The sequence below is a fragment of the Clarias gariepinus genome, chromosome 22 (assembly GCF_024256425.1).
Source record: "Clarias gariepinus isolate MV-2021 ecotype Netherlands chromosome 22, CGAR_prim_01v2, whole genome shotgun sequence".
Classification (NCBI taxonomy): Eukaryota; Metazoa; Chordata; class Actinopteri; order Siluriformes; family Clariidae; genus Clarias; species Clarias gariepinus.
The window spans coordinates 28,482,894-28,504,136 of NC_071121.1; the positions used below are offsets into that span (position 1 = coordinate 28,482,894).

The 21,243-nt window shown below is 42.0% G+C and overlaps 1 protein-coding gene across 1 annotated transcript; it reads left to right on the top strand.

Annotated features, from left to right (window-relative positions):
• The first annotated feature begins 114 nt into the window (after positions 1-114).
• Positions 115-16,470, top strand: rigi (RNA sensor RIG-I). Its single transcript, XM_053482208.1, has 19 exons — positions 115-284; positions 4,658-4,789; positions 4,907-5,088; positions 5,280-5,424; positions 5,572-5,721; positions 5,840-5,953; positions 6,102-6,258; positions 7,614-7,863; positions 9,439-9,601; positions 9,693-9,794; positions 9,951-10,108; positions 10,210-10,345; positions 10,478-10,623; positions 11,635-11,731; positions 11,843-12,013; positions 12,238-12,386; positions 13,805-13,951; positions 14,462-14,623; positions 15,825-16,470. The coding sequence occupies exons 1-19, from the start codon at positions 179-181 to the stop codon at positions 15,975-15,977; spliced, it is 2,820 nt and encodes a 939-aa protein (XP_053338183.1). The 5' UTR covers positions 115-178; the 3' UTR covers positions 15,978-16,470.
• The last annotated feature ends 4,773 nt before the right edge of the window (positions 16,471-21,243 follow it).

Genomic DNA, 21,243 nt, shown 5'->3' on the forward strand with positions numbered 1-21,243 from the left:
CAGGTTTCCCTACTGATGTGTGTGTGTGTGTGTGTGTGTGTGTGTGTGTTTACTTTCGTTTCATCTGTACGCTGTTAGTTTCAGTTTCGTTTCTGGCAGTCAGTTGTGTGTGTGTGTGTGTGTGTGAGAGAGAGAGAGACAGAGAGGTTTGACACGGGACAGTGTGATAGAGAGAATCATGTACGAGATGGAGAAGGAGTCTCTCCGCAGGTACACTCAGGACATCGTGCAGTTTTTACGGCCCTCTTACATCCAGGGATTCCTGACAACCTACCTGGATAAAGGTAACACTTCTGTCTAAACAAACCAACCTGCTGTGTGTGTGTGTGTGTGAGTGTGTGTGTGAGTGTGTTTATCCCTCGAGCAGCTTAAATTCAAGACGTGTTGATTATTAATTGATGTATTAATTTATTTTTGTGCTGTAAAGAAGAGACGTACACACACTCTGTACACACACCGGAGGGGGCGGGGCTATGTGTGACGCTAAAGGGGTAGCTCAGTGGTTAAGGCATTGGACTACGGTTCGGAAGGTCCCAGGTTCAAACCCCACAACCACCGAGTTGCCACTGTTGTGCCCTTGAGCGCAGCCCTTAACCCTCAACTGCTCAGATGTGTAATGAGATAAAAATGTAAGTCACTCTGGATAAGAGCGTCTGCCAAATGCCTAAATGTAAATGTAGATGTAAATTGTGTTTAGAAAACTATCACGCGGCGTGACGTCATCCAGGTGAGCGTCGCGTGCACACTGGCAATCCCCACTCGGACATCAGAGCAAGTGCTGGGACTTCCGTGTTCAGGGGTGTTTAAAGCTTTTAAAGCAAACTCTGAGTCTGTGTGTGTGTGTGTGTGTGGTTTGCTTTATGAGCACTAGCGACATGAGAAGAGTTTGATCATTAAAAGTTTTATAATCACCCCTCCCCCCCCCCCCCGCGCCCCCCATGTGAGAAATGACCAGCAGTGCACTGCTAAGAACAAAATACTACAGGATATAAATATGAAGAATATTAACGAGCTAAGCATTTTGGGAAAAGTACTAAAGGCCACCAAACCTTAAACTAGTCTTAAACTGAGTGAAAATTTTATAAGGCCGTAGGAACAACATTGTCCTGGGGAGCAGCACACTCCCATTACACAACAACAAATCCTGCAAGGAACCAGTGGAGTGACGCGAATGCTACATAATAATAATTATTATTATTATTATGTTCAGTTATTTGTCACATGTATCTTACAGCACACTTTTACATACATTTGTTTTCTTCTTGCATATCCCAGTTAGGAAGTAGGGGTCAGAGCATAGGGTCACCCACAGGTTACACCGCCCCTGGAGCACATATGGTTCAGGACGGCAACCTGGTGGTCCTGGGGCAAAAAACCCTGATCTTCCAATCAGTAATCAGTAACACACACCCTTAACTGTTTGAGCCACCACTGCCCATAATAACACTTTACTGTGTGTTCTCTGTGTTCCCAGGATAGGAAGTGGGGAAGTTTTAGAGGCAAAAATGCTCATTTCTTGTTCTAAGGAACTTCATGGGATTTTTCCCCCTTTAGTCATTCAGAACCATTACAGCAATGAATTGGAAATAGCATTCTGTCAAAACGATGCACACAAGCGCCATCTGCTGGCAAAACATCTGCAGTGTAACACTTGAGCAGCGTAAATATTCCTATTTGTAACCCAAAGTACTTTAAATTAAAAGATACATAGACATGTAAATACATGTACACAATTTTTCCACCCATAAGAAAACAACAGCCAGTCAGCAGAAAAAGAAATAGAACAGAATATATATATAAATAAACAAATAAACATCAAAGAAATGAATAAAAAACATCCCAAACAAGAAGGTTTTGAATTGATCTACACTACCGCTCAAAAGTTTGGGATCACTTTCTAACTCCATGATCGTTCCTGATGTTTATTTCTCTCTAAAACAATACTGAAGGTGTTTATTATCCCAAACACACAATAATCTCCTCTGAACAGTTGATATTGAGATGTTTATCTGCTCCTTCTGCTCTGTAAAGCTTCATAACGGCTCTAATCTGAGCTGCTGGTTGTTAATTGGTGATTTCTGAGGCTGGTGACTCTAAACGAACTTCTCCTCTGCAGCAGAGCTCAGTTTTGGTTTTGTTCTTCTGGGAAGGTCTTCATGAGAGACAGTTTTATCATGATGGGTTTAACAAACACACTCGACACAATACTGTTCTTGTGAGACCTGGTCCAGAACAGCTGACCTTCATGTCTTAAAATAATGATGATGATGGTAGTGTACACCTGTATATTTAAATGGCCTATTAAGATAGGTTGCCAGACATCCTAAAATTGGATCGTTTTATTGAATATCAAAAGTTTTCTAAAGAAATTTCAAACAAGAACTTTTTAATCTAGGTATCACCCAATGGCGAAGACTTCTTCCACTTAACTAGGATTATTCTCCTAGTGAGAAGGGAGCTAAAGGCTATCGTATTCACCTGGGAGTCAATCAGGCGAGCACCACTTGAGTCAACACCAAAAAGTCCAATGAATGGAGAAGGTTCTAATGATATTTGGCATATTTTTGATAAAGTATCAAACATAAACCTCCAAAAATGATATATCTTTGGGCATGTTCAGGACATATGTATGCAGTACTGTGGCTGGTTCCTGCTTACATTGATTAAATGTGGGATTAAAGTTATCCCACTTATAACAAATCAGTATTATCTTTTGCCAAAATTTACCCGAAATTTATTTTTGTATATTTAATTCACTTCAACTCAATTCATTTCTATTTGTATCATGGCTGAAAAACAGCTTTACAGAATTAAAATTACGTAAATGAGTATTACAAAAATGTGTGAGAAAATGTGTGTGAATCAGATGATCAGATCGTCCCTGGATCAGATCGAGGGTGACGGTGTTGAGGGAGAAACTCCCTGAGATGGTAATAGGAAGGAACCTTGAGAGGAACCAGACTCAACAGGGAACCCATCCTCATCTGGGTGAAACAGAGAGCAGGGATTGATCTGCACTCATACTGTGTGTTAGGAGGCTGGAGGTTTAGTGTAACAGGAGATCATTGTCTATCATTTAGCTGTTTATTTTTAAGTACTTCTAGTGTGGCTGAATTACTCGTGCTTAATAACGTATATATTGCACCAATCACGTGTGTAGGATTTGGGTTCAAATTAAAGTTTTATTTGTCACATACACAGTCTTACACAGTGTGATATGCAGTAAAATGTTTTAACAACCGCCATTGACCTAAAAAAAAAACCAAAGAAAAATATAATATAAGAACATAATAATAAAAAGAAAAATATAATATAAAAAGTATATTATTCAAATAAGGATTTTTTTTCCTTATTTGAATAATATACTTTTTATATTATATTTTTCTTATTATATTTTCCTTTTTTCTATTATATCTTATTATATATAAAAAATATTTACGCTATAGAAAATATAAAAAACATTTGGCTGTAAAATTTACATTATGTACATGTAAAAAAAATTGAATTAAAATGGAATAGTTCACATCTATGGAGAAGGAGACAAATGGAAAGTGTCAGAGTTACAGGAAATAAAATTTATCACCTATAAAAATGTTTCCAGGAAATTTGAACTTTAGTACAAGTTGCTCAAATAAGAGTGTAAAGAGTGGTATAATGGCACAACCCTACATTTGAACTACACTCAGCAAAAAAAGAAACGTCCCTTTTGTGTATTTCAACAATAATGTTGTAAAAAATAATTTTACAGATCTTTATTGTAAAGGGTTTAAACAATGTTTTCCATGCATGTTCAATTAACCATAATTAATTAATTAACATGCACCTGTGGAATGGTCGTTAAGACCTTAACAGTTTACAGAAAGTAGGCATTTAAGGTCACAGTTCTAAAGACACAGGACACTAAAGAGACTTGTCTACCGACTGTGAAAAACACCCAAAGAAAGATGCCCAGGGTCCCTGCTCATCTGCGTGAACGTGCATTAGGCATGCTGCAGGGAGGCATGAGGACTGCTGATGTGGATAGGGCCATAAATCGCCATGTCCGCACCGTGAGACGCCTAAGACGGCGCTACGGGGAGACGGGAAGGACGGCCGATCATCCTCGCAGTGGAAGACCACGTGTAACGACACCCGCACAGGATCGGTACATCCGAATATCACACCTGCGTGACAGGTACAGGATGGCCACAACAACTGGCCGAGTCACACCAGGAACACACAATCCCTCCATCAGTGCTCAGACTGTCCGCAATAGGCAGTCCATGAGGAGGAGATGCACTGCAGTACTTCAAGCAGCTGGTGGCCACCAGATACTGACTGGTACTTTTGATTTTGAGCCTCCCTTCATTCAGGGACACATTGTGAATCATTTTTAGTTTATGTCTTATGGTGTTGACTCTTTTAGTGTTCATACAAATATTTATACATTAAGTTTACTGAAAGTAAAAAAAAGGTGAAAGTCAGAGGACGTGACTCTTTTTTGCTGAGTTTATTCCCCAAAAGCATAAACTGTACAGGATGCAGCAAACATACAGTGTCCAGTCACAGCCTTGATATTCTTAATGTTACAAACATTTTATCTGGAGTCAGTGCGCTTCAAACTGTCACCGTGAAAAACCTCAGAATTTTATGTGTGTGTGTGTGTGAATGAACTCAGAGTCAGTGGAGAAGATTTTATCAAAGGAGAAGACGTCACGGACGGAGGCGGCTCAGATGCTGCTGGACAGGATGCAGGACCTGGAGGAGGTCGGCTGGTTTCAGGGCTTCCTGGACTTTCTGCAGACTTCAGGTCGGTCCAGCAGAGCAGACTGAGAAGCTCTCTCTCTCTCTCTCTCTCTCTTTGTGGAACTTTATAAAGATTTTATGCTATGTGTGTGTGTGTGTGTGCGTGTGTGTGTGTGTATAGAGTACACAGGTCTCCACTTGGCCATCAGTAAGTGGGACTTCACAGAGCTGCAGGATCTGAGTCCTCACAGGAAGATGCTGGATCTGGTTGAGGGCTCCATCATTAAAAACATGAAGCCTGGAGAGCTGCTTCCACACATGAGTGACTGTCTCAGACATCGTGAGTGTGAGGAGATCAAAGCGGTGAGTAACACACACACACACACACACACACACACACAGATAAAGCTCCTGGCCAGACCAGTGAAGCCCCAGGCTGTGGAGGTGAAGCCCAGTGATGTCAGGATTACAAACTGAAACACTAATACTGTTTATAGCACAATGTTCACCTGTGTGTGTGTGTGTGTGTGTGTGTGTGTGTGTGTGTGTGTCAGTTGGAGGAGCAGAAGGGGTGTAGTGCAGCAAATGGCCGGTTAGTGGACTGTCTGAGAGACTGCGATAAATCAAACTGGTTTAAAGTCTTCAAACTGGCACTGGAGAACTGCCAGCAGTACTCGGCTCTACAGGTTCTAGAGCCTGGTATATAGACACACACACACACACACACACACACACACACACACACACATTCCAAAATTAAATTAATTTGAAAAAACTTCATACTATTCACATTAATGCTGTGTGTGTGTGTGTGTGTGTGTGTGTGTGTGTGTGTGTGTGTTACAGATGAAAATGGGAATTGTGTTCAGGACTGTGAGGAGAACGATGTTGTCATGACAACGTTGTGTTTAGAGTACCGAGAGGACAGTGAGGGGGACGACCTGATGAGCAGCAGTGAGACGAGTCTGTCTGAGCCGTGTCTAGGGGGAGTGGAGGGTACACACACACACACACACACGCACACACACACACACACACACAGAGCAATAATTATACGCACACAAAAAATACAGTTCTGAAGTGTGGTTCCTGGTGACCTTTGACCTCTGTGCAGGGGGCGTGGCCAGTGTGTGTGAGAGACACACAGAGAAGAAGTTGAGAGAGTATCAGAAAGAGCTCGCGATGGTCGCGTACAGCGGAGTCAACACCATCATCTGCGCTCCTACAGGTACCTGTGTGTGTGTGTGTGTGTGTGTGTGTGTGTGCGTTCCTGAGGCAGAGTGTATGTGTGTGTGTGTGTCCGTGAGTTTGTGTGCATACATGAGGAGTGTGTGTGTGTGTGTGTGTATGTGTAATAACTCTGTGTGTGCTTCCAGGTTGTGGTAAAACCATCGTTGCCGTGGCGATCTGTGAGCATCACCTGAAGAAGTACCCTGAGACGGCCAAAGTGGTTTTCATGGCAACCAAAGTTGAGGTTTATGAGCAACAGTACAAACTGTTCAAGGAGCACTTTAGCAAGGAGCCAGACATCAGGCACGCACACACACACACACACACACACACACACACACACATGCACACACACACCTCCTAATGATAACAACATTTATTTAAAAAAAACTGAAAAGGCACTGTTCCAATTTATTATACACAACAGAGTTAAAACATTTTATAGAAAATGGCTTTTGATGAACTTGCAGCTTTAGGGGGTCATATTTACTGAAATCAAAAGCTATTTAAATCAAAATCATCCTAACAGGGCATGTTACATCTTAACATTGGACCCCTTCTTTAATATCACCTTCACAATTCTTGTATCCATTGAACTTGTGAGTTTTTGGAGAGTTTTTGCTTGAATTTCTTGCAGGATGTCAGAATAGCCTCCCAGAGCTGCTGTTTTGATGTGAACCGCCTCCCACCCTCATAGATCTTTTGCTTGAGGATGCTCCAGAGGTTCTCAATAGGGTTGAGGTCAGGGGAGGATGGTGTCCACACCATGAGTTTCTCATCTTTTATTCCCAGAGCAGCCAATGACACAGAGGTATTCTTTTCAGCATGAGATGGTGCATTGACATGCACGAAGATGATTTTGCTACAGAAGGCACGGTTCTTCTTTTTGTACCATGGAAGATAGTGGTCAGTAAAAAAGTCTATATACTTTGCTGAGGTCATTTTCATACCTTCAGAGACCCCCTAAAGAGGCGTGTCGGCTCTCTCCCCATGATTCTGGCCCAAAACATGACACCATTACCTCGTCGCAGCCTTGTTGGGACATGGTGGCCGTCCACCAACCATCTACTACTTCATCCATCTGGACCATCCAGGGTTCCATTACGCTCATCACTAAACAAGACTGTTTGAAAATTTGTCTTTATGTATTTCTGGGCCGACTGCAACAGTTTCTGCATCAGCCACGAATGTCTTCACAGTACGATGATCACGCTTAAGTTTTCATGAAATATCTAATGTTTTCATTCCGTGTCCAAGACATTGCACTATTTGACACTTTTCGACAGCAGAGATCCTTTTTCTTTCCCATATTGCTTGAAACCTGTGGCCTGCTTAATGATGTGGAACAACTTTCTTCAGTACTTTTCCTTTAATTGGGTTCATCTGGGAAAATAATTATCCCACGTGTGTGAGATTCATTTCAGTGATCCAAAGAGCTCTGAGACACAACAACATGAGTTTAATTTAAAAACTAAATATTTAATGTTTGACACTTTCATCCAATTTGCATAATAATTTGGAACGTGGTATATATATACACACACACACACACACACACACACTCATTTTTCTGATCAGAGAGTCCTGTTATGCTCACAGTGTCTCATGTTTATATATGCAGTATAATGATGTGTGTGTATGTGTGTGTGTGTGAGCAGGGTGACAGGCGTGTGTGGGGACATGGAGGACGTGTCTCTGCCCACCCTGGTGTCCAACACCGACGTGTTGGTGATAACTCCTCAGATCCTGGTGAACGCTCTGCAGCACGGTGAAGTGACGTCGCTCGAGACCTTCACACTGCTGCTGCTGGACGAGTGTCACAACACCACCGGAAAACACCCGTACAACAACATCATGGGCCAGTACATCACCACCAAAAACAACACACACACACACAGACTGCCTCAGGTACGCAGACATGCACACACACACACACACACACACCACACATGTACACACGCTGCTTCAGGAACACACATGTACACACACCACGCACACACACCACATACACACACACAAACCACATACACACACACACAGCACATACACACACACATGTTTATAATTAGGGCATTATGTGGACAGTAGTCCCACCCATCAGTTTTGGGGACACCCCTTTCCAGTGATCCTCTGGGTGAGAAAAATCAGGCTTGTACATTTAAATGATCTAAACACAAATATCACTTCAATTTACAGTTTTACAGTAAAAAAAAAATTGTGCTTATGAGGACATAACAAAAACCAGTCATTAGTGGGGACCAAATTTGCATACACAGAAAATAAACTGGTTTTCATAATGTTGTGGGGACATCGCTAGTGACCTAATTTGCATACACACATTTAGCTGATGTTAATGATGATGTGGGAACATCACTGTCTGTACCATCTTGTCTGTACTGTATGTCCACCTGTCTCACTCACTATCTGTGCACCTGTCTGACTCTCTTTATGCTCTCTACTGTATATGTCCACTTGTCTGGCTGTCTGTCTGTCCACCTATCTCGCTCTCTGTCTGTCCTTGATCACTTGTCTGGCTCTCTGTCTAGCTCTCTGTCTGTCCCTTTCCATTTGTCTGGCTCTTTCTCTGTCTCTGTCCACTTGTCTGTCTTTCTGTCTGGTGGTCTATCCCTAGCTATCTGTCTGGCTCTCTGTCTGGCTCTTTTAGCTGTCTCTGTCCATCTGTCTTTCTTTCTGTCTGGGTCTCTGTCTGGCTGTTTGTCTGTCCAAATTTCTAGTTCATTTCTAATTTCCACACAATGTTTCCAAAAACAGGTTGCTATTGAAAAAGACTACAAATTCACCATGACACCGCGTATGGGTTTCATTCCACCGTTTAAAAATTAAAAATGTAATTTAACACAAAATACCCAATTTAAAAAGTTGAATTTCCGTCAAAGACATAAATAAATAAAACATGACAATTATCTGTTTTAAGTTTTCACTCTTTAACTTAATTTAATAATAATTTAATTATCTTTTTTGACAACTTTACTGGTCTATTCAGATACTTTTTTGCACACCTACAGTTTCTGTTTATTTTTAACTTAACCTTAAAAACGTTAATATCTAACTTAACACACATTCACTTACCACATCACTGTAAAGGCATCTAGTCCTTCTGTACGCATATGCGCATGTTTGTTATACTGTACACTATACTGTACCTACCATGCATGTGCAGATAACCCACAGGCCTCTAAGTGAACGGTCGTAATGCGCGTGCTGTAATTTGCGTAAATTAGACTTGCAGAGTGTGTGAAGCGTGTGTGTGAACCCCGCCCACCAAAAAAATACCGGTTCAAGACCAAAGGGGGCGAGAAATTTGTGAGGCACTTATTTACACCCTCCCCAACACGTTACAGTGCTTCACCATTGTGGGGACATGCTTTTTTGTCCCCATATCGCTTTTGGTTCCCATAATGTTGGTGTGTATCCAGAGTGATGTCCCCACAATGCGATAATTATCTGTAATCTCTGTGTCAGGTGGTCGGTTTCACGGCGTCAGTTGGTATCGGGAGTTTTAAGAACGTTCGTGAGGCTGAGAACAACATCTGCCAGCTGTGTGCGAACCTGGACGCCCGGGTCATCACCACGGTTACCGAGAAAATCGATGAACTCAGGTCGTTCGTACACACACCTGAGAAAGGTACACACACACATACCTCTAGAGTTTTACTACCATATCCAGTCTAAACAATACTAACTTTGTGTGTGTGTGTGTGTGTGTGTGTGTGTAGACTTTTTTGCAGTTGTACCGCGCACCTCAGATCCCTTCATTCTCATCATCAAAGACATCATGAACCGCATCGAACAGCTGGCTTCAAGAGCCTACCCTATTGGTAACTTTCAAACACACACACACACACACACACACACACACACACACACACAGAGTAATGCCTATGACGGTACTGCACGTGTGTTGCAGATAATCTAAAAACCTTACTTAATTCTTCGTGTGTGTGTGTGTGTGTGTGTGTGTGTGTGTTTGTCAGGCACTGTCTCCCAGGTACAGAGAGGTGATTATGGTAGTCAGATGTATGAGCAGTGGATTGTGGATGTACAGAAACGCTGCAGGCTGCTACAGTTCACCGACTACGAGGAGGAGCGCAGAGTCTGCCGAGCACTGTATACCTACACGGAACATCTCAGGGTCGGTCTCACTCACACACACACACACACACACACACACATACAGACACACACACACAAGAAGAGCTGTAACACAGCCTTTGTGTGTGTTGTGTTGATTAGAAATATAACGATGCTCTGATCATTAACGAGGACGCTCGCACTAAAGACGCGCTGAACTTCATGGACGCGTTCATCAAGGACATCAGTAACGCCGCCCCGGACCAAACCGAGGAGCAGCTCATCGCCTTATACCACGGTGAGTTACCGCCCCGACGACACCTGCAGTCTGCGCCAGTCTGTACTTTTATGTTACGCGGTTATATGTAGTTTGTTTGACCTTGTGGTGTGTTTAGATTAATGGTGTGTGTTCATGTCTATAATTCTGTAGATCAGCATGAGCAGCTGCGGCGTTTGGCTGCTAAAGGAGAAGAAAACCCCAAACTGCAGGAGCTCAAGTTCATCCTGGATGAAGAATACTGCAACAATGAGCAGACCCGCACTGTGCTGTTCGTCAGGACCCGCGCCCTCGCTGATGTCAGTCACCTGTCTGGCTCTCTGTCTGTCCCTGTCCACCTATCTGGTGCTCTGTCTGGCTGTCTGTATGTCCACCTATCTCGCTCTCTGTCTGTCCTTGATCACTTGTCTGGCTCTCTGTCTAGCTCTTCGTCTTTTGTCTGGCTCCTTCTCTGTCTCTGTCCACTTGTCTGCCTTTCTGTCCGATGCTATATCTGTCCCTATCTATCTGTCTGGCTCACTGTCTGACTCTCTCTCTGTTTTTTTTTATCTGTCCCTGTCCATCTGTCTTTCTTTCTGTCTGTGTCTCTGCCTGACTGTCTGTCTGGCTCTCTGTAAGTCCAACAGTCTGGCTCTATATCTGTCCACCTATCTGTTTTTTTAGTCCGGCCACCTGTTTGTCTCTCTGTTTGTCCTCCTGTCTGGCTCTCTGTCTGGCCCTGTCCCTCTTTCTGTCTGTATGTTTGTCTGGCTCTCTGTCTAGCTCTTTGTCTGGCCCTTTCCATTTGTCTGGCTCTTTCTCTGTCTCTGTCCACTTGTCTGCCTTTCTGTCTGATGCTATGTCTGTCCCTATCTATCTGTCTGGCTCTCTGTCTGACTCTCTCTCTGTTTTTTTTATCTGTCCCTGTCCATCTGTCTTTCTTTCTGTCTGTGTCTCTGCCTGACTGTCTGTCTGGCTCTCTGTAAGTCCAACAGTCTGGCTCTATATCTGTCCACCTATCTGTTTTTTTTTTGTCTGGCCATCTGTTTGTCTCTCTGTTTGTCCTCCTGTCTGGCTCTCTGTCTGTCCCTGTCCCTCTTTCTGTCTGTATGTTTGTCTGTCTCTCTGGCCGGCTCTTTGTCTGTCCACCTGTCCAACTCTCTCAGTCTGTCTTTCTAACAACAGTTCTTCTGCCTGTCTATCTGTCTGTCTGTTTGTCTCTCTTCATCAGCATCTGTCTCCTTGCCGATATCAGGCCACCCGGCTTTTCCCTGTGTGTCTATCTATAATATAATGTAAGGTCAATTAAAAAAATGCTGTGTGTGTTTCAGGCTCTAAAAAAGTGGATAGAGGAGACAGATTCATTGAAATTTCTGAAGCCTGGAGTCCTGATTGGAAAAGGAAGAAAATCACAACGGCCTGGGTCAGGTACAGACAGACACACACACACACACACACATACACAAAACAATAAAATGTTCTCTGTGTGTGTTTGCATGTGTTTTATATGTGTGTGTGTGTGTGTGTGTGTGTGTGTAGGTATGACTCTGACTGGACAGAGGGGTGTGCTTGACTCCTTTAAGAGCTCTAATCAGAGTAAGATTCTCATCGCCACCTCCGTCGCTGACGAGGGCATCGATATTCCACAATGCAACCTGGTGCTCATGTATGAATACGTTGGCAACGTTGTCAAGATGGTGCAGGTTCGAGGTACTGTAGCATGTACACACACACACACACACACACACACACACACACACTCACTGTCTTTCACACATGAACTGACATGCACACACTTATACATACATTATATTAAAACAAGGTCAATATTCTGTATAGGAAATGTTTTGTCATTCAGTAGTCACTAGGTGGCAGCATTGCTCTGAAGGACTTCACTAAAAACAGTTTGTGTGTGTGTGTGTGTGTGTGTACAGGACGAGGCAGAGCTCAGGGCAGCAAGTGTATCCTGATCTCCAGCAGGCAGGAGCAGATTGATAAAGAGAAACTTAACATGGAGAGAGAGAAGCTGGTGGAGGCGGCGATTAAAAACCTGCAGAGCTTACCTGAGTGTCTGTGTGCCAAGGTGTCTCACCTCTCTCACCTGTACCTGTCTCGTCTTCCCCCTGTCTTAGATCATTACTCCTCTTTCACCTGTCTAACCTCTTTCACGTTACACTTTCACTTTACACAATCAAAAGAATTTTTGAAGTTTGTATAAAATGTGAATGTATACGAATTAAAATGATAAGATCGTCCCTGATGACCAAGCCAAGAATGACAGCGACAGTGGCAAGAAAAAAATCCCTGAGATGGTAATAGGAAGAAACCTTGAGAGGAACCAGACTCAACAGGGAACCCATCCTCATCTGGGTGATAACAGATAGCAGGGATTGATCTGCACTCATACTGTGTGTTAGGAGGCTGGAAGTTCAGTATAACAGGAGATGTGGAGAAGTTCATATGGAGTCCAGTTGGTTATTTGAGGCTCACAAGTCTTCAGAAAACGACTGTCTGCATCAGCCAAGAACAGGACCGTCTTTGTGGAAAAGTGGAATCGCTTCCAGTCATCACACGCATCCCAGACAGACCACACGGGGCGTCCATGTGACGAGATCTCCAACCAGAAGCAGGACTCCAGGACTCACTGGCAGCTCAGGAGAGACATGTATAGGTCAACAGAGAGACAGAGAGAGGGAAAGAGAGAGACGAGGAGAGAGCAGAAGAGTAGGAGAGATAACAGTTAGGTATGGTCACAGTCACACAATGTATAATGTGAATGTATATTAACTGTAGAGTGCAAGCAGAGACTCCGGCAGGACTAACTATGACATCATAACTAAAGGGGAGGAGCCAGAGGGAAACACAGACATGAGGGGGAACTGAGATGTAAAGCAACCAATCACCTCACCGTCAGCAAACCTGTGTGATCAATGAGAGTGAGGAAGACAGCATCCAAACATACCAGTTCACCATAATACTCTACGTCCATGAGTCCCCCAGATCTGCTCCTTTACCTAAGGCTAATCTATTTATAAAAATGCTTGATTAAATAAATAGGTTTTTAGCCTGGACTTAAACACTGAGACTGTGTCTGAGTCCCGAACACTATTTGGAAGACTATTCCATAATTTTGGGGCTTTGTAAGAAAAAGCTCCGCCCCCAGCTGTAGTTTTAATAATACGCGGTACTGACAAGCAGCCTGCATCCTTTGATCGAAGTAGGCGTGGCGGATCGTAAGACATTATGCTGCCCAGAGAAAGCATGTAAAGAGAAATCAGCAGTGGGCCTAAAACTGAACCCTGTGGAATACAAAACTCCATTTGAGAACATAATAGTCACCATTTAAATCTACGAACTGATAACAATCAGTCAAATAGGATCTGAGTCAGAAGAGGGAAGTTCCCTTAATTCCTACTACGTTTTCTTATCTGTGAAGAAGAATACGATGATATGATATTCACACATGCTTTGTGTGTTTATTTGTGTTTTGTGTGTGTGTAGGTGGATCGGTTCCAGAAGGAGGACATTTTCCGCAGAGCCCATGCGAACTCTTGTGCAGAGAAACCTCGGACTGAGGGGAGTTACAACCTCCTGTGTGGAAAATGCAAGGAGTTTGCCTGTTTAAGTGACGACATACGGGTGCTACAGGTACCTTACACCCTACACCCAATGTCCTTAGCCCTACACCCTACACACTACAGATTAAATCCTACATTCTAGTTTCCATAAGTCTATGCCATAGACAATACACTAAAAACTAAATCCTGCTGCTAAACTGCAACTGAGTAAAGCATGTAACTTTCTAAAATTGGGGTGTGAAAATTTTTCTGAGCTCTGCTCCTTAATTCTTACATTATATCATCCCGTCCCTACAGTTTAATCCCCACACTCTACACCCTAAACACTTCATCCCAGACACTACACCCTAAGCATTAGACTCTTAAGACCTAATTCTTGCACTTTACATCCTAATCTATCTATTTTCTTTTATAATTTTTCAACTAATTAGTGCTCTAACAGAGCATCAGAGGATTAGATAAATAAATTAGAAACTTGTTAATTCATAATTAACTAAAGAATAAAAGTAAAACAAAGCAATGTGAAATGAAAATGTGTGGAGGTGTAAACTCTAAACGATTGACTAAACTCATCTTGCAGGAATCTCACCACATCGTGCTGGATCGCTCCATATTTAATCGCTGTGCCACTGAACCTCACGATAAAATCAAGAAATTTGGCAACTTTACCAAGAAGGAGAAGATGTACTGTTCTAAGTGTAAACATGACTGGGGCATCATTGCCTCTTACATGAATATACAGGTACATTATGCTCGCACACACACACACACACACACACACACACAGGTTTTCTCTTTGACGCTTAAGTTGTTTGTCTACTTCTCTCATCTGTTAAAAGAATAATAAACATTTAGGAATTTATGCTGCGCTCATGACTACACATGCTTCTGACTGGAAGAAATGAGCTGTAGCAGCGTGACGCAGTCAGATATCTGTGCTGAGCATCATTATTAGCGACAGACGCCACTAACTTCCTGATCGATTTAGGGTTAGATTGTAGCATGAGCCTCTTTTCTACCGACAATGTGAAGACCCAGATACAGAGGGAAGCACACAACCATCAGAAATGCTAACATGGTCCTCAGACGTGTTGCTGTAGGACTGAAAAAAAATTACAATCCCATGCTAACTACACTGTAGCGTTAATCACTGTAGCATTACCTGAACTCCAATATCTCTTAGAAACACGAGAAATCCTGAACTCAGAGCTGGCTGAAGATTTGAGTTGATTTGAAATTTTAATCCTGCGCTCGATAAAAAAACCTCAAATCGAAAATATAAACTCTATTCCTTAATAATTGTGCTACATTTGCACCAAGCTAGCTAATAACTGCGGTTGTAACGAGAGTATAGTATCCTATGAAATGCCAGTGGAAGGAAACTGAAGTACCCGAAGAAAACCCACCAAACACGGGGAAGAACATGCAAACTCCATGCACACAGAGTCGGGAATCGAACCCGGACCCTGGAGGTGCACGGCGACAGTGCTAACCACTACACCACCGTGCCGCCATGGATGTGGCGCTATTGTACAATAAGTTCTGGCTCCAACGTCATAATTTCCACAGTTATTAACTTTCGTGTTTATACATGAACAGAGTTAAAAGTTTTGGTACCGCACACAAACTCATCACAAAACAAAAATAGTTCAGAGTTAGCAATTCCCACTGATGCAATACTATTAATAGTTCGTTTCTGTCTCTTTCCCTCGGGGGAAACTCCCACCGTAATCGAATGGGTGATTATAAGGTGAGAGGATGAGTCCGGTAGTTATTAGCAGTCTCAATCCTGACTACAAACATTACATGATTTAACGCTAATGTACAACACACATTAAACCCCATTAAATTGAATGAAATGTCTGGTTTTTATTCACTGATGTCCAGGAACAAAAAAAAAAAGAAAAGGCGTGAAAGTAACTTGTGCATGCTTTTGTTTGCAGGATTTGCCGGTGTTAAAGATCTGCAGTTTTACTGTTCAGGACCGAGTCACTAAGAAACAGAACTGTTTTAGGAAATGGCGTGATGTCACCTTCCATATACCGGTGTTTGACATAACAGAGATGACGGTGGAGACATGGGAGCCGAGAACATAGAGACAAAAGGGAGATTATAAACAAGCCAGTTTCTCACACACCTATACATACACTTGTGTTGTTATCATCAGGTGTACGACATGTTTACTAAGACAGGTAGCATTTACTAGAGTTGTATTGATGGTGGGTGGGGCCAGTTTACTAGGCATATTAACATAGACAATGTGCTTGGGGTTTATTTTAATATATTTGTGGTTTTGATGTTAAAAAATAGTAACGTGTAACTCGTCTCTCCTGTCCTATCCTCCTCTACGTCCTCTTTCTAGGGCTCTCTCTTTCATTTTCTCTTTTTTAAACACTTTCTAGATCATATTTAGACAAACACCTATACATCATCTTCCACTCTGTGTTCTTCGGGATTTCATCAGGATGTTTTAAAATTGTTTATGTTGTTTGTAGTAACACATGTACACAACATCAATACAACATCAGCTGTTTGGCCAAACATATACTGTAATAAATGTTTGCTGTTAATAAACAAAACTTGCTGACACTTGGTGTGTGTGTGTGTGTGTGTGAGAGAGAGAGAGAGAGAGACCATGGCTCTCCTGACGTCAGTAAGCTTATCGAAGGACAGCATACAGATTGAGTGACTTGTTCATTCATCTTCAAATTTGAAAACCTTGCCTGAAGTTACATTAAGTCCCCAACATATGAACGAGTTCCATTCTAAGAGCTCGCTCTAAAAGTCCAGTGTGTTCGTAAGTCCAACATTGTCTATCCTCCAGGATAACACAACTGGCTATACACAGTATAAAACTAACATGTTGCATGATCTTGTCCCTGTTCTTTAGAATTATGCCGATGGTAAAATGTTTCTTGTTAACAATGTCTGCCATCTTTTCATCTGGCTACATTCTCTCAGTTATTGTCACTTTTGTCTTCGTCTTTGTCTTTTGGCTGTTCCCTTTTCACACTCCATCTAACCCTATCCTCTGCATCCTCTTCTCTCACACCAACTAACTTCATGTCCTCTCTCACTGCATCCATAAATCTCCTCTTCTGGTCTTCCTCTAGACCAAAGAGGAGATTCGCTTCCGGACATGCTGGGCTTCTATTGCGCTCACAGAGGAGACACACTGCACACACTTGACTGTGTACACCGGACATGTGCTCTAACTTCTACAATTAAACAAGTGCGAATGCATGTTTGTATCTTTGAAAGTTTATGACTTCGACTAGTTTTAAAAATCACACACAACCAGAACATCCTGACTGAGTAAAGCAAGGAACTGAGTTGGCTTCTCTTATTTCTCCAAATAATTTTAATTATACTTTAATAAATCAGAATGGGTGGGTAATTAAATGAAACCCCACCCCTGGGCTGTTCTCTGAGAGGGAAATGTTAATTCATAAGTTGGTTCATATGTAAAATGAACAGTAGTGACACGCCTTCGATCTTATTCTCAAAAGTCACACGATTTTTGCCGCATAATGAAGGTGATGATGTACTAAAGTAATAACTGCCTTAACTAGATTAACTATAAAATCGCAAGTCTTAGGTGTATTTTTGAAGATTCTTTTACAAAATCGGTTCTTACACAATATATCGTAGCCCATAAGAACCCATGGTGTCATAAACACTTTAAATGTTCTGAAATGTTCCTTATTAACTCCAAGCTTTATCCTTCACTTTAAGTCCCTAAGTGACATCTAATCAACATCCTGCTGCAGCCATCTGACAATCTGTGCACTTGTGGACCAGTGACATAATTTCCAAAATGGCAGTGTGTCAGAACTCGCTAATGTTATAAAGCTTATTTCTTACTGAAAGTACGTTTCATCCTAAGTAACAATTCTAGTAATTTAATAACATCTCATGTTTTATATTTAACCTGTTCAAAATTTGAATAAAATAAAAACTAAAAGACTTTCAAATCACATAAGCCAATATTTTATTCACAACAGAACATAGAGAACATACTGTAAATGTTTAAACTGAGACATTTTACAATTTTATCCATTAATTGAGCTCATTTCGACCCCCTCCAATCTAGTAAAAAATTGTGTCATTGACATTACTAAATAGCCCCAGGAATACTTCCAGAAACCACTGTCAGTAAACACAATCCGCCGTGCCATCTGCAGATGCCAACTAAAGCTCTATCATGCAAAATGGAAGCCAAAAGTCCAGAAGTGCCGTCTCTGGGCCGTGGCTCGTTTAAAATGGAAAAGTGTTCTATGGTCAAACGAGTCCAAATTTGCCATTCTTGTTGGAAATCACGGATGCTGTGTCCTACGGGGTATAGAGGAGGGAGACCGTCCAGCGTGTTATCAGCGTTCAGTTCAAAAGCCAGCATCTCTGATGGTATGGGGGGCATAAGTGCATATGGTACGGGCAGCTTGTGTGTCACTATGAATACTGAAAGGTATTACTGTAAAAGTTTTAGACAACATCTATTTCAGGGAAGGTCTGGTGTATTTAAGCAGGACAATGCAAAACCACATACTACACAAATAACAGGATGGCATTGTAGTAATAGAGTCCGTGTGCTGAATTGGCCTGCAGTCCAGATCTTTCATTTATAGAGAACATTTGGTGCATCATTTAACAAAAATAAGTCAAAGACGACCACAAACTCTTCAGTAGCTGAAAACCTATCAGTTAAGAATGGGACCAAATTCCAACAACAAAACTCCAGAAACTCATAACCTCAGTGCAAATAAGAGGAGCTGCTACACCATGGTGGACACACCCCATCCCAACTATTTTTGTGCATAAAAGTAAAAAATGACTGTTTAAACATTTATGTTCTCTATGTTCGATTGTGAATAAAATATTGGCTCATGTGATTTGAAAGTCTTTTATTTTTTATTTAATGCAAATTTAAAAAATGTTAGAACTCTTTTGGGTTGTAAATTAATATGATAGGTTAAATAATAAAAAAAGTAAACAGAGACTTGCCTGTCGGCACGGTAGTGTAGTGATTAGCACTGTTGCCTTGCAACTCCAGGGTCCGGGTTCTGGTGGGTTTCCTCCAGGTACTCCAGTTTCCTCCCAAAGTCCAAATTGCCTTTATTGTGTGAATGGTGCACCCTGTCCAGGGTGTTCCTCGCCTTGTGCCCAAGTCTCCTGAGATGGTCTCCAAGCAGGATGAAGTGGTATAGACGGTGAGTCAGTGACAATAGCCTAGTACTAACAAGGCAGTGGTGGCTCAAACGATTAATGCTGTCCTGTAGGTTACTGGGTTACTAATTGGAAGGTTAGGGGGGTTTGAGCCCAGCACTGACAAGTTGCCACTGTTAAGCCCTCGAGCAAGGGACTTAACCCTATCTGCTCCAGGAGGTGCCGTATCCTGAATGCCCTGCGCTCTGACCACAGTTTTATAAACGGAAACAACATCTGCTGTAAGGTGACAAATAATTAGACCTTATTATTATTTATCTTAAAACAGACATTAGCCTAGTGCTAACAAATGCTCCAGCAAACCTGGGGAACTGTTTTAATGACATCATAGTTTATAGCCATAATATTATTATTATATAATTATATATGTCGAAATAACGTTATAATAATGTTAGCGAGCGAGCTTGTTAAAGCAATGCTTTAAAACAAATCACACACCGCACGTCACCTCATCTACTATAACACTAACACACACTCTTCCTGGGCAACTTTCACTACAGACAAGTTTCCACACACACCTCAGACTCAGACCTGCTCATATTCTCTCTTTTTCCCTCTTCATCATGTTTTAATGTTCTACTGCAGATCCGAACAAAAGCCTTGAAACATCTAAAACATTCTCACGTTCACACAAGAACCGTCTCACTGCATCGACAACACTGCACTCTCGTCTGCTGCACGTCTCCTCCTCCTCCTTCTCCTTTTTATTATCTTTATTATAGTAAAAAAAAAGAAAAAAGTATCAAATACTGCAGGCGATTAAATAATGGGAAAAATGCAATAAAAATAATGATTCAACCATTCTGTATATCAAATCTCTCCTTTCATTTCTCTCTCTCTCTCTTTCATTAACCCTTTTTCGACTTCATTTCTCCTCTTTCTCCACGTCGTTTCTGTCAGTCCATCTTGATTTGCATCACTTCTCTTTCTTATTTCTCTCTTCTCTCTCAGTCCCGTGTTTATTTCTCTCTTCCTTATTTCCTCTCTCCCACCCTCTCCTTTCCATATCATTTTCTTTTTTTGTCATTTTCTGTCATTTCTTCATCCCTTATCTTTATTTTTTTTCTCCTCTCTCTCTTGCACACACACACACACACACACACACAGTCCTTACTCCACTTGTTTCATTCTTCTTATTCCTGCCTCCCATTAAAACAAATCCCTTCTATTTTCTCTTTGTCCTTCAATTCCCCCCATCTCTATTAGTCTTTATTTCGTTCTCTCTCTCTCTCTCTCTCATTCTATTCCGAGCGTTTACTCGATTTTCCCTCCCATTATCCTACTGTATCTTCCCCTCTTCTCTATTCAGTCTTCATTCTCCTTCTCTCAGTCTCTTGCTTGTTTTGCTCTTCACCCTTCTCCCATCTCTCTCTTTCTCTCTCTCTCTATCCCCAATCTTCATTTCCTCTTTTTCTCTGACTTTTCATATTTTTGTAAATTTTTTTATTTTTTAATTCTGTCTATTTCTATTTCTCTCTCTGTGTCTCATTAGTCTTTACTTCTCCTCTGCCATTTCTCTCCCCCCATCCCCTCACCCCATCCCCTCACCCTCTTTTTTGAGTGAAGGCATCCTGAAGCCCCGCCCACATTCTAGAACACAGGCAGCGCATGTCATTGTAATTCATGTTGCCTAGCAACGTGGGGGTCGTCATAGAAGCGCAACAATAAGAGGATGACATGTACAGTGATGCGGCATGAAGCCCGAGCTCTCCGCCATCTTCTCCTCCTGCTCTGTTCGTTCTTCCTTGTGTGTGTGTGTGTGTGTGTGTGTGTGTGTGTGTTATTGAAGCTGTTCACACTCACACACACTCGGCACAATAATCACGCCATATTATATTTCACACTCACTCTGAGATGGCCCTGTCTCCGCATGCGCATACACACACACACACACACACACACCACTCTATACTGCAGGCTTATCAAATCAAAATGGATTCCAGGAGATGGAGATGAAATCCATCTGTCGGCCTGAGAGAGAGAATAAAACACACAAGCAGCCATTCTGTCGCGTGTGAACAACAGAGCTGCAGATAGACAGAGAGTGTGAGACAGTGAGACAAAGAGTGAGACAGCCAATTAACAAGGGGTTTGGTTTATCCTAACAGTCTTTTATTAATCAAGACAGTAAGGCATCAC